The 14,603-nt window shown below is 31.4% G+C and overlaps 1 protein-coding gene across 1 annotated transcript in view; it reads right to left on the reverse strand.

Annotated features, from left to right (window-relative positions):
* LOC132746902 (complement C3-like) overlaps positions 1-13,926 on the reverse strand; it is a gene marked incomplete at its 3' end in the record, with an annotated part of 29,820 nt that extends 15,894 nt beyond the window's left edge. The window contains 7 exon segments of the mRNA XM_060736175.1: positions 1,501-1,543; positions 2,610-2,744; positions 3,331-3,410; positions 5,885-6,082; positions 10,461-10,521; positions 11,497-11,602; positions 13,669-13,926. Of these exon segments, the coding sequence (XP_060592158.1) occupies positions 1,501-1,543; positions 2,610-2,744; positions 3,331-3,410; positions 5,885-6,082; positions 10,461-10,521; positions 11,497-11,602; positions 13,669-13,724 (679 nt within the window).
* Between the last annotated feature and the right edge of the window lie 677 nt (positions 13,927-14,603).

A 14,603-nucleotide genomic window follows, 5' to 3' on the forward strand; every position in this document is an offset into this window, starting at 1 on the left:
TCAAATAATGTACAGAAGGGTACCTGGTGTCTTCCTGTACCAGTACAACTGGAAAGTCGTCATATGACCTATACTGTGATAGTGCGAGGTTAAACCCACCCAAAAAGGGTATTTAAACATCATTCAGATCAGTTAAACAGTAGATTTTACTTCCCCGCAGTCAGTGTGACAACATGATCTCATGATTTTTTCGTATATATTATGAGAAAACCATGTGGTAAATGTGGTTCTCGAATATTTGTTGATAACTCAATATTAACCGTTGATACGTTGTAAATCGAACTGCATGTAATTCACCAGTTCTCTAACAAATTAATTAACATAAAACGGAGAAGATAATTTATCATAATCAAGGAATTCTGAGAATCTCTAACCATTTATTTCTTTTGGACAAAATTATCACGTATGTGTACAAATATATGGGCCTATTGTTAACACCCTCTTTATCTTTAATTTGACATTAATATTAAAATATTAACGAGAAATAAACTAGCGCTCAAGCTCAAATATCGGGGTATGATGATATCTGTATTATTATAATATTTTGATATAAAGGAACTTTTGTGTACCTCGTTTGATTTACTAATCTATAACTGAAGATTCGTTTTTGAAGGCATAATTAAGTCATATATCTACTCTAAGCTCGAAAAGTAAACTTTCAAGAGTATAAAAAGGGAAACGATTCTCAGTAGAACAAGAACATGTAACAGCTCAAGCAACTGCTAAATCAGTCGACTCGTTAACACGCATGCGTGATTTTTTTAATGGTTTCTAAACTGTGGAAAATAAACTCATTTAATCTGCAGAAAAAGATGTTAATTTTATCGGTGAAAAAATAGAGCAACATTTATGTATACATTGCATCTACTTGTAAATTTACATAAACAAATAAATATGAAGCTTATTGCAAAGAAACAACTGTAAAAAATAATTCAAAAACATGAAAATAATAGAATAATTCACAAATTTAATTCATGATAATTCACTAAGTTAATTTAAATCAGAATTGTTGTTTGAAAGAAGTCGGAACGTAATATCACGAGATAAATTTTACTCGTGGGAAAATGTTAAATCGCAGCTGAATTGTGCGCAGATTGGTTAATAGATAAGGGTTTTTCCAAGAAAACGTACTTTGTAGATATTTTTTGTTCTATTTTGACGCATGTGTCTCAAAACTAGAACCAACAATATGTTTACGATGTTTAAGTTAACATCTTTGCCAAAAATCAAATGTTTGGTAACTTTTTAGTATATTAGCAATGATAATATATTTTGTAAAGGTTTGATCCTGTTCAAGAATTATCGGTCGCGGAATTTTGAGCGGAGCTGGCAACAAAACCTTCAAGTTTAATTTAAAAAATTTCCAAACTTTATAGGAAGTTTGTACGTCTTTATAATTTATCTTCAACGGAAGCATTATACAACAGCAGAAATTTGCCTAAGCATTGAAACAGACATGATTATCATATATACATAATAAGAATCAAATAAATACATTACCATATTCCTCAATTTGAAATTGGGATCTTGCTACTGTTTCATACTAAAAAGAAAAAACCGTAAAAATGATCTTGAACAAAATATTCATGTAGCATTTCATTATAACTCAAACCAATGCTATCGTTATTTTTACATGTGGATTAGTCATAAAACTATACTAGTTTTGTTTTGCAGTACGGTAGCTAGTTAGCTCTCAATAGGAATATACATGTACCAAATGAAATAGATCTGAAACATCTGTAACAAAATGGTTATATTGTTCTGCAATATTGACCTGAGACATTTGAAAATTCAATGACGTTTTGTAGATAGAAGTAAATCAGACGGATTGTAGGTAATTATCAGATTGCGAATTTAATTGAATCATAGGGATTGTAGGTAAATGTTGGATTCCGAAGTAAATCATACGGATTTCGCTGCCTCAGGGACAAGATATTAGACTTTCAGTTACAAATTGAAGGTTGTACGTTCCACACATGGTGAAGCATTATAATATTGTTTTTTAATTTATATTAAACTTGACCACAATGTTTTTATGTGTCCCTAATTGAAATTAATAAGCTACATATTTATCAAAAAATTGAAATGAAATAATTATCAGTTAAACTTATGCCTTCATCTACTCTTGCTGTATAAAATCAAAACTGCCAAGAAAAAAAAGTAATGAAAGAAATCTAAAATATGATTGACATCAAATTATATCGACGAAATAGCATTTCCGTTGTACTTACCACTTGGACATCGGGTCGTAATTGTATTATTTAAGTATCGAGAATTATACTTTCATAAACAAAAACAATGCGTAACTCGTAAAAACAATTCGAAAACTACCCGAAAAAGTCTCCCGAAAAGAACAAGCCAATATTCAAAACAATGCAATAGCAAAGAAATATTCGATAGTAGTAGTCATCTACAATGAAAGTCAATCAAAACAAAGGGTTTCAAACATATACTAGAAATATGTACAATTCAAATGTAAATTGAAGGTCATTTGATAACAATAACTGTATCTCTCTGGAAAAGTTACAGTTGGACACTGTGTCGTGAATAAATTAAGCATAATAAAGAATATTGTACTTAATTAATTAATTGATTTAGAACAAACATACATGGCCGCCGTAGAAGGCACGAGCTGTCCATGTTCCAATTTCCGGGTAAGGCGGTAAGGAAAAGGCATTTTGGTAAAACCCGCTTGAACTTGTGCTCGTAAATACTCTTCTTCCAAGAGTCAGGTTTGAGGGGCTCTGTAAATAGTAAAATAAAATATGTATTTTAAAAATTTGCAAATACTCGGAAATATTTAATTTGCATTTAACAATTTTTTAAATCTTTAAATCTAATAAATGTGAAATGTATAAAGTTACGTAATAACAGTTCTGACTAACGGAACATAAAAGCACAATATTTTGATTGGTGAATAATATAATTATCTTTGTCCGAAACGCTGAGTGTGTAATTTCATTAGTAATAAGGTAATATTCCCGCGGTATATCCCATAAAAAAATTATGTCTTACCATTTAGACCCACTCTGATTAAACAAAGATACATGTACATTATGAAAATTGTTTAACATTTCATCAGTTCTTAAAGCTTTTCCATTACGCTTCTTTTTGTAATAGATTTACTCCGGAATAAAAAAATCTTTCCCGGGATTTACATAAATAAGCGCAACAGATGGACTAAACCGTGATACCACAACGGTAAAAGTGTTTATACTAGGAGGTTAGCTGGTGTAAACAAGACATTTGCCTAGTTCCGGATATTCATCACATTTTATTCTGATATAACGATGTACTAAAAATTATTCTTTTCTTCATGCATCAACTTACGACGATGTCCAGATGTAATTGCCATTGATCACCCGACACCCTCTTCAATGACTCATCAAGGGCTAAAACTCTTATCTTCACTAGAAGTAAAAAAAACAGCGCATTATTAGATAAGTTTGCGAGAGGTCTTTTTGCTGCTGTAGAAGATTTGTTTAATTTGAAAATATTTGGACAAAAGACACAATGAATGGTTATAAATTACAATTATTTAACAAAATATAATTTATTATATAAATTGAATATATAGTTTCATAATGAAAGTTTATTTTACACTTCATTTTTTAATGATATGAAAGATTATATGCTGGAGAAATGGACCTTTTTCCTGGCGCATTAGGGATACTTTTTCGTCAAAGGGAACTAAATTTAAGATAAATGATATGGATATTAAAAGTAGTATCAAAATAAAATTTTCTTGTAAAATTCAATAAGCAAATTTTCGGTTAATGTTTTGGTAAGTATATGGAAACATTTCAAAACACGCATAAAGTATGTTAATCAGACAATTTTAAGTCCAGGATTTACATAAAAAATGTTTTATATCATTTGATTGGAATAAACAGAATATGAAGAATAGATGCATGCCTCCAACCACAATACTTTAAGAAAAAAAACTTGTGTCAAATTTGTGTGGTTTGCGCCTGCGTTACTTAGTCATACCGGTTCAAAAGTTTAAGGAGCAGCAAAATTTCGGTACACGGTTCACTCGGTCATATAATAGTGTAGCTATAATGTTCACTGTAGCTATTTATCGTCACTGTTACTATTTATCGGAACATGAAATAGTAAAATGCTATTCAGAAAACAATACTGGAATCGATTTATACAGTTTAAAAGATTAGAACGAAATGAAACATCCACGTAGCGCTAAGTAACGTAAATGATATTTTCCGATTTTTCTATGTACCGATTCGTTCACTTCGATGTTAATTTTTCGTTTAAGTTAAGTCGTATTTTGAAACGGAGCATGCGCAAAACAAATTTTGTAGACTGCTCCTAATGGTTTTAAGCTGTAAATGAGATTCATTCACTACAATCAGATACGCAAAAATGGATGCCGCCAGCAATCAGTCTGAACACTGTGGAGAGGTCTGATGACTTCTCCAATAAGGTACAAATTTTCCCCTTTATGCATCAAAAGACCTGGCAGTGTGTGTGTGTGTGTGTGTGCGTGCGTGTGTGCGTGTGTGCGTGTGTTGGTGTGTGTGTGTGTGTGTGTGTGTATGTGTGTTGTGTGCGCGTGTGCGCGTGTGTGTAACAATATGCGTAACAACTCATTCCATACACGTCTTCATAGATGGAAGCAGAGTTACGAAACGAAATATAGGTTGAAACAAACAGCAAACATCATTGTGAGTGATTCGAGAAACATTAAATAAGAGTCAAAATTTTAGAACTAAGTGCAGAGACCCTTCTATCGGATAATCTTTCATCGGCTATAATCTTTTTAACCTACTTCATTAGGTTTTTTCTCTTTTTTCTACAAAATATTCACAACAGATTTAGTCTATGAAAATTTGCACAAAGATAATGGGAACCCAGAGATTATTTAATTAAACATCAAAAGAAAGTTCCTTCTACGATGGATGTTAAGCCAAGGAAAGTTTTTTCCTACGATGGGGCTTAGCCAAGGAAAATACTGTCTACCAAAGGAAAGTTCTATCTACGAAGGGATTTTAAAAAAAGATAGGGGGTTTAGCATAAAGGAAGTTTTTTTTCTATTACGGGGTGTAACCTAGGTAAGTTCTTTCTACTATTGCATATAGTCATTTTTTTATTCATTTTTTTTTTGGAACAGGGTTTAGATTTTCCTGCAAGGGAATTGAGTCAAGAACAGCTTTTGCACTACAACAAGTTTTATGCATTTAATTCGAATAAAACCTTATTGTTATTTCAAATGATATTGGCGAAATATTAAGCGGAATCTGGGTATTCTAACCGCGTACCAGAGTCAAAGGGCTTGCCACCATGAAACTTTTTACCTCCAGGCAGTCGCTTATCATCACAATTGAACTGATTCATACAGTACCCTATGACTTTTTCCATATTTGGTCGTGTTTTCCATGTTATCGTCTTTTAAACCCTCCAATTTATATTTGCCGCCATTTTATGGACAAAAAATAGGTTAAATGTTTGCGCATCTACACAATATTATGGACAATTTTTAAAGATCCTATAACATATTTTTTATGATTTTATATCATAAATATGATGCTCAATTTAAGATTAATCAATATTGTAAGTTCCAAAAAGCATTATTTTTACAGATATTACCGAATTTAACATTTCATGTAAATAAGAGGAGGTAATTAGAAATTCATTTTCTATAAACTCTAAGTCCAATTTTTCAATAATAAATGAATGCATATATTTTAATGATGACATATAACGTGCACAACTATTTATAGTACATATTTTACATATTCTTCGATGTTTGAAAATTGTTTTATAAGCATAATTATATACATAATTTATATAAAAGTTCACTTAAGTGTGGTAACATCCTCAATTACAACATACAGGATCTTTAGACGCAATAATATGTAAGACAAACCTTTCTGTAGTGGAGTATATATAGGTTTGTCCGTCTGTACGATCAAATACCCCGTCTTGTAGCTGAGTACTACGTCATTGCATATTTTGTTCTCGTTTCCGCGTTGTGAGCAAAGATTGATAATTCTTGGTTTGTCTTTAATAACAGTGTTGAAAATATCCGACTCTGTCACGTTTACTGTTGTATAAACTGGGGATGCTGAAATCAATTGAATAATATTGAAAGAAACATTTACAAATGAAACCAATTTGTATAGAATGAAGCTAGGACAAACATTGTTTAACTTAAAGGTCTGGGTAAGTGAATTTTATCAATGACTGAACCTGTAAAAACACAGCATGCGGTCCACAATTAGAATATATCATACACATACAAACATGATTGATTTATGCCAGGATATAGGAAATTTTTAAATAAATATCAGTGTGTTATTGTAATACGTTTCATCGATATTGTTGTTTCGGTTAAATTATATTCTAACTAATTCGAAATCATCAAGAGCCCTAATGTGTGTAAAAGTTGTAATTTGCGCTTGGGCATTATAACTTTTGGAAGGTTTCTCATTGTTTTGTTAGGCACGATATTCAGGAGTATGTTTTGCGAGATATGTAGACGTTATTTTCGTGGAATAAAGGGAAATTTTCCGAAAAAGGTTTTTATTTGTTTTAAATCGAACAGAACTGGCCTAATACTTGTATAGAGTGCATGCCCATCAAAGCTTAAATAGGAGAAAATAGATTGGAAATGTGGTCATTTTAAGTATCATAAACAAATTTACTAAGAAAATGCAGTTTTGCAAAGTCTATACCAATGACAACAAAACATCGCGCAAAATCAAATAACAAGCAATGCATAAAAGCAGTCGAGTTTAGAAACCTGTTATACTGTTAAACCATGTTTATGAGTATGGCACACGATAGTTATTTAATTTACAATTATAACTATCATTCCATTTGCCAAGTAGTACAGTAGTATAGGGGTCGGTTTGGCCCCAAGAATGCGCATGCGCGGCGCCAAATTGGATTCCTTATTTAGAATGACATCATCGTTCTATATTTAGAACTTCATTTTAATCTCCCGGAAGTATACGGAGCTGACTCGTATACACGATCTTAGGGCTTGAATCGCGGACATCGAAGGTCAGGTCCTCGGCCCTAGACGGGGAGATAATCACCATTATTATAACTACAGATAACCTTTGTATAAATACGTGCTTAACTACACATATCAATTAATAAAATCATTGTTCGAATAAAGTAGAGTCTCTTTTTAAAAAATGTAAACGGCTTGATTATATTTTTAATTAGTAATAAAAACTGACTAAATATTAATATATCATTTTAAATGTGTTTTTCTATAAACATTCCAAATAAAAGAAAATACATAAGTAATAAGATATAATTGAAAACCGACTGACTAATTGACTCTCTATAATACTATAAATAAGACAATTCTTAATAAAAATTTTAACATATAACAAAATATATGAAATTTATTTTCAATTTAATTCGATATTATGACTCTGTCAAATAATGTTTCTATATAAAATAATAATAAGGACATTTACTGTAAAATAATTTAATAAATATCTGCGTAAAATACATACATACGATGTTGACTCCTCGGCGGTCCGAATCCAAATGACACAAATCATCAGTGTATTATTTCTAAATGCTCTGATCACGAGTGTAAAGTCGTCACAATGTATGGCGTGTGTTTATTTAGGGACGGAAACACTAACAATGGCCTATTGAAATGTTAAAGTTAATCCCTTTAAAGTAGCCACTCGGTCTGACGTATGTTTATTTAGGGACGGATATGCGGACAATGCTCCATTCAACTGTCAAAGTTTATCCGTCTAAAGTAAAAGCGGGTAATTAATTATTTATTGAAGTGTCAGTTTACCACTGGGGCATAATTTTAAACTCATTTTGGAAAAGAAACGTTTTAAAACGTGCAAAATTAAAAAAAAAAACTATTATAACCGAACAAAAATACAACAGAAAAAGCGTTTTTCGTCTTTTGTGCAACATTTTACGATATACATTTTGATTTTTTTCGCATCAAATGATAGACCTGACAGAATGCTTCAAAATAAACCCTAGGTTCTCGATTCGATTTTTAGCTGTTTTCGAGTTATGGCCCATTAGCGGTTTTTAAACCATTTTTTTTCATAAAACCCTTAGATTTATATGCCGTTTGAAAGATCTCTGCCAGTAGATACAGAAAATGTATTATTATATAGATCTATCTTTTACTGTTTCTGAGATAGGAGAGTTTCAATATGGCAGACAAAATCACTCATGCGGAAAAACGCGCATAACTTTTTCGTTTATGAATGAAACACAGTCATGTTTGGTATCAAATTGAAGGTCTTGACGAGTACATTCTGACGCTGGCGATAGTGAAGTTCATACTGGAAGTCAAAATCACTCATGCGTAAAAAATATATATTTTGGTTACTAGAGCAACCGAATCCGATATGATTTTTAATTGTTGACTACCAATTGAAAGAACAGTTCATTACCTTTAATTTACACCCCCATTTTCGATTCGATTTTCAGCCGTTTTTGAGTTATGACGCAAGAGCGATTTTAAACCCTAAATTTCGAAAGTCAATAAAAACGTTACAACTGTTTACCAATCGATTCGTCTCGTCGCGCTGATTAAGAAAATATATAGTTTTATGGGTTTATCTTTTACCGTTTTTGAGTAATTCGAGTTTAAATTCACCGGAAGTGACGTCACAGAAATTTCAAAATCGATTTCTTCGTTATTACTTGACCGAATATATACGTGTTTGGTATCGTTGGAAAGCATTTTACCAAACCTGTTACCTGACGCTATTCAAAAAGCCATTGGACAGGAACTGAAATCACTGAAGCGTAAAAACGTGTTTTCTGCAACCAAAATATATATTTTTTACGCATGATTGATTTTGACTTCTAGTATGAACTTCACTATCGCCAGCGTCAGAATGTACTCGTCAAGACCTTCAATTTGATACCAAAAATGACTGTGTTTTATTCATAAACGAAAAAGTTATGCGCGTTTTTCCGCATGAGTGATTTTGTCTGCCATATTGAAACTCTCCTATCTCAGAAACAGTAAAAGATAGATCTATATAATAATACATTTTCTGTATGTACTGGCAGAGATCTTTCAAACGGCATATAAATCTAAGGGTTTTATGAACTTTGAAAAAATGGTTTAAAAACAGCTAAAAATCGAATTGAGAACCTAGGGTTTATTTTGAAGCATTCTGTCAGGTCTATCATTTGATGCGAAAAAAATCAAAATGTATATCGTAAAATGTTGCACAAAAGACGAAAAAGGCTTTTTTTGTTGTATTTTTGTTCGGTTATAATAGTTTTTTTTTTTTAATTTTGCACGTTTTAAAACGTTTCTTTTCCAAAATGAGTTTAAAATTATGCCCCAGTGGTAAACTGACACTTCAACAAATAATTGATTACCCGCTTTTACTTTAGACGGATAAACTTTGACAGTTGAATGGAGCATTGTCCGCATATCCGTCCCTAAATAAACATACGTCAGACCGAGTGGCTACTTTAAAGGGATTAACTTTAACATTTCAATAGGCCATTGTTAGTGTTTCCGTCCCTAAATAAACACACGCCATACATTGTGGCGACTTTACACTCGTGATCAGAGCATTTAGAAATAATACACTGATGATTTGTGTCATTTGGTTTCGGACCGCCGAGGAGTAAACAAGTACTATTTTTATTCAATGTATATTATTTATTTTGACCATATTAAAAAACATAAGCTATTTGTATTTTTTTTAATTCTAGTTTATTTGCTTTTATTAATTAAAATGTTAAGCAGGTATTTATTTACAGACATTTCTTTTATAAATGAGGATATTTATCTCTCCGTCTAGGGCCGAGGACCTGACCTTCAATGTCCGCGATTCAAGCCCTAAGATCGGGTATACGAGTCAGCTCCGTATACTTCCGGGGGATATTATTTATTTCTATTTATAACGTGATGATGTCATTCTAAAAATAGAACGATAATGTTATTCTAAAAATAGAATCCAATATGGCGCCGCGCATGCGCAGTCGTGGCCCTAAACCGTCCCCTATACTACTTATTATGATATTTTGATGTTTTTTTTTCAATACAAGGTAACCGGGTGGTAAGGCTGTTACTCTTAATTCACCTGTATCATATTATTGTTTTACACATGTCAACCGCCTATATGACTGAAATACTGTTGGAAAAAGGCGTAAAATGAAACAAACAAACAAACAAACACATGTCAATATAGAGAATACATGTCTTATCGTATCTTATTGCAACTGTTTTACAGAGACGGAAATAGTCTGAAAACACACCGAGACATTTGTCTATAAAATCCATGGACATTAAATGGATAGAAAAATTGTAATAGAAATTATTTTGCATATTTGATAAGAAATTTTGATAAGCTATGAGACATACAACAATTAATCCAATAAGTTCTTTTTTTATCTAAATTCCCCAAACAAACACAGTTTGTAAATAAAGTAAATAATTTCATATCAATTTGTAATATAAATTATCAACTTACCCTGATCTGGAACGGTGACAGTTGACTTAGAAAAAGGGTTCCCCCTGTACTCAAGCCAAACCTTGAAACAAGCGTAAAAAATTAAATTTAAACAAATTAAATCAAAAGAAAGTTCCTTCTACAATGGCGGTTAAGCCAGGGAAAGTACTGCCTACGATTGGGGTTTAGCAAAGGAAGTTCCATCCACGAAGGGAACCACTTTCTACTGATGGGATTTAGCCAAGGAAAGTTGTTGGTTGTTTTTCTACAAAGGGGTTTAACCAAGGAAATTTTTATCTAGAATTGGTGTATAGCCAATGAAAGTTCTTTATACGACTGGGGTTTAACCAAAGAAAGGCTTTTTTCTAGGACAGGGTTTACCTAAACTGTAATAGTTCTTTTAGAAAAAGACATCCCCCTGAACTCGAGTCAAACCTTAAACATGCGTTAAATAAAAATAAGACAATTCCACAAAAACAATATTACTAAAATCTCGTTATATATCACCTTTCTTGTGTTAGCATTATTCAATAATCATCATAAAAGGGATCTATTAATATTTGTTTATTAATATAGATAATAAAAAAATCGTTCATTGAAATTAAAATCATAATCTACTTATATACATTTCCTTGTTGCATTTGCTTCTTTTGGAAACAATGTAACAATGAAGTTCCTGTGATATCATAGATTTCCAAGTATGCCCATCAGTGTTTCAAGAATTCTTAGATACTGTTCTTGGAGGAAACTATTTTTTCCAACAAGAAATAACCAAATAAATTTGTTTTTTGAATGGTTGAGGACAAATACCATTTCATCAACTGTCGTTAGCGAATCGTCATTGGAAATATTTTTGCCATAAGCAGAAGTATTAAAATGTTATACCCTCTTGACAATTTTGTATAAAACAATTACAAGAAAAGTCAAAAGGACGCCTTCGTCTAGTTAATTCAATGTAAATTAATGTCGTGATTCGGAGGGTTAATTACCAACAACACCAAAAAGACGCCAATCATACTGGGTAATCAAGTTAGAGAATAATAACAAAGGTACTTACCGATACCTGTACATTTTGACTGTTGCCAAATATATTGACTAGTACTGTCTCTGGGTTATTAAACCTTATCACGTTTGGAGCAAGCACGAAATAATAATCATTAGCACTGAAAAATAAGACATACAATGACATACGAGCATTATCAATAGTGAGATAGATCTAGGATGTTCATAATTCAATGTTTATAGAACTGACACTATGCCTCAAAAATGAAAAAAAAAATGAAATAAAAAAAAAATAAAAAATCCCCCATGAATGTAAGTTTGTGTTTGCCTTGTGCCCTGTTCTGATTTTGTTGAAAGCCGCTCTTCCTTGATGATTTTGTTTTTCATATTTTGTTATTGTAAAGGGTTGCATCGCTCGTGTTGTTTCTGCCAAGCTGTATTCCAACTTGTTTTACCTAGATGTCCTTAAATGAGTGTACCGAGCGTATTATATTTCATTATTCGCTTGGACAATATAGCTATTGCAAGGTTCTCCCTTACAATTGTTTTTATATAAAGAGATATTTTTAATTAGTTACTTTCGTGAAATAAAGAGAAATTTAGTTGTTCGTTTTCATTTTTTTCCTTCTTTAGAAAAGGCAAACGTGTTTTAATTGCATTGAAATAATGGTTTAGAGCATGTTAGATGCCTATCACCTGAATAAAGTGGCACTGAATGTGAAATTATTTGTCATAAGCGTAGCAAAATGAAAACACAATAGAATTTTGACTTTTATATAAAATACTTTATCACTATAATTGTACTTACAACCAAAAGGCAAAAGGAACAAAAATTTGTTTAAGTAATTGGTCAATGCGTAACGTTTCAGAAACTATTACATTACACACGATAAAAAACAACTTTAAAGTTGTGAAAAAATGGAACAATGTTTTGTTGGTGGTGTTTGCACCAAACACTAAATAGCGGATATGCAAGATTTTTCTTCAAATACAACATTTATTTTCATCGAGTGGTATGAAAATAAATATTTCAGGAGTGGCGGTAGCCACGAGTGAAATATGATAACTTTCATAGAACAAGATAAAAAATCCTGTATTTCTAGAAAAAAACTTGAATTTTCTGTTTATGATAAGTATACAATTTTTTCTTTATTAATTAACTCTATGTATACTATGCTGTATACATAACATAGTGTAAGATAAGACATGTAAGAAGATAAATATGTGATTTGTAAAAATTAACAGAAACTCCTCGAAAAAAAGGGGTTTAACCCCTCGTAACGTTGTAGATAGAAAAGTTCGTGTAATAGATAATTATTAACTAACTGTTTCCAGAATGATTTTTTCTTTATTGACATTACATTTTGCAAGACTTTCCCTATTAGCTGAAATTAGAAGAAAGTAGTCCGGCAAGACACAAACTATGTTTCACTACAGTGAAAAATAATTTTTTATAGTGAAAATACGGCAAATGAAAATACACATTTTATTTCATCAATATCTGACAATATTTCATTTAGTAGTATATAAGTAATCTCCAGGGAGATATTTCAATGACCTTTTAGTTGGTTATTATAGAAGTAAAACGTTTGTAAAGTGTACACATGTATTGATTTAAGTGAGTCTTACAAACTTACTATATACAGACAGTATATGCAATGAGTCAAAAAGTGTTGCTACAATTGCTATAAATACAAAAATATTATTGCATTAAAACAACATGTTCTATAGCAAAAAGTACAATTTTCAATACAAAGAAATAAACCTTACTACGTAAGTAAGTAACGGGGTTGACATATGAAAAGAAATTAAAAAATCAATCTAATCGAGGGTTAATCATATTTCTTTAACATTTATACTAATCATTTATGCAGTTGTCTGGAGACGTGTAGTTGTAATTATATCACGAGACCGTGAACAGATATATTCGGATTGTTTGTATATTTTGTCATCACGACTTTCCCAGATATATTTTTTGATATGTTTATACAAAGCTGAAATGATCCGGATGTTCATCGATATTGAATATATTCGACAATTTATATTACATTTCAATGTAGAAAAAGCCAGTTATTATACAAAATTGTAAGAAATAATCGATGCATTAATGAATCAAATTTTATCAACATAGTATTGGGATAAATCAATATTTATGAAGAAACAATGCTATTGAAGTAATTTTTTTATAAATATTGTATCTTCTAAAGTCGATGAAAAAAATACAAACCCTTCGCAAGAACCGAAAATGCTGCCAACAAGCAAACACAATTTAATCCATTCCATCTCAGAATTATTCCATCAAATGTTTACCAGATTTCTTAGACACTCACTGTTATATAGTTTGCCGTTTGAAATTCCTGGAAGGCTAGCAGAATGTTTTACAGGAAATAAGATACTGTGATAAGAAATTCAGAGAAATTATCAAGCTGGTATGATTTTTCCCCAGAACTCTGGTAGTTTATAAGCCTTTCGTCAGATATAGACAAAGTTATAGTCAAGGACATTTTCCTTCCAATCATATAATGCTTATAAGCCCGTGATGACATAAAAACCATATTCACAAGATAACGAACAGTGCATATATTAGTATACAAAACATTATTATGACAATAAAATATCGCAATAAAATAATGACTTTGAGAACATCATTATGACTACTTAGAACATAGAAGACGTCAAATATATTTTTTTTTTACTCATGTTTTTCCTATCTGTTAAAGGGACTCAACTGAGGTTTAAAAGCCTAAAAACATAACATTTGAATTTCTTACATAAATGAGCTGGGGCACTTTAAACAGAAATATATGCAAAGATAGTTAGGAAATATACTTTGAAATAAATTGAAAATCGTATTTTTATGCTTTTCTTAGCCCGATTTGAGTAAAAAGCTTTTTTAACGCTTTTCATTTTGGGTCACTTTTTACAATTTGAATAATTATTCTGGAAAAACGAAGTGCGCAAATGATCTGAAATTTTGCACACATATTAATGGTCTAAACATACATCAAATGGTACATTTATCTGGAAAAAATATTTTCAGTCCCATCATGTCAAAAAAACCTTAGTGGACTCCCTTTAAGGCCCTTGTGACCTTGACCTTTGACTTAGTGACTGCATTGATTTTTGACTTGCTATGAAAATAAACAAAGATAATTGTCCTGC

Source organism: Ruditapes philippinarum, unplaced genomic scaffold, assembly GCF_026571515.1.
Source record: "Ruditapes philippinarum isolate M1 unplaced genomic scaffold, ASM2657151v2 ctg1055_1_1_1_1, whole genome shotgun sequence".
In the NCBI taxonomy this organism is placed as follows: Eukaryota; Metazoa; Mollusca; class Bivalvia; order Venerida; family Veneridae; genus Ruditapes; species Ruditapes philippinarum.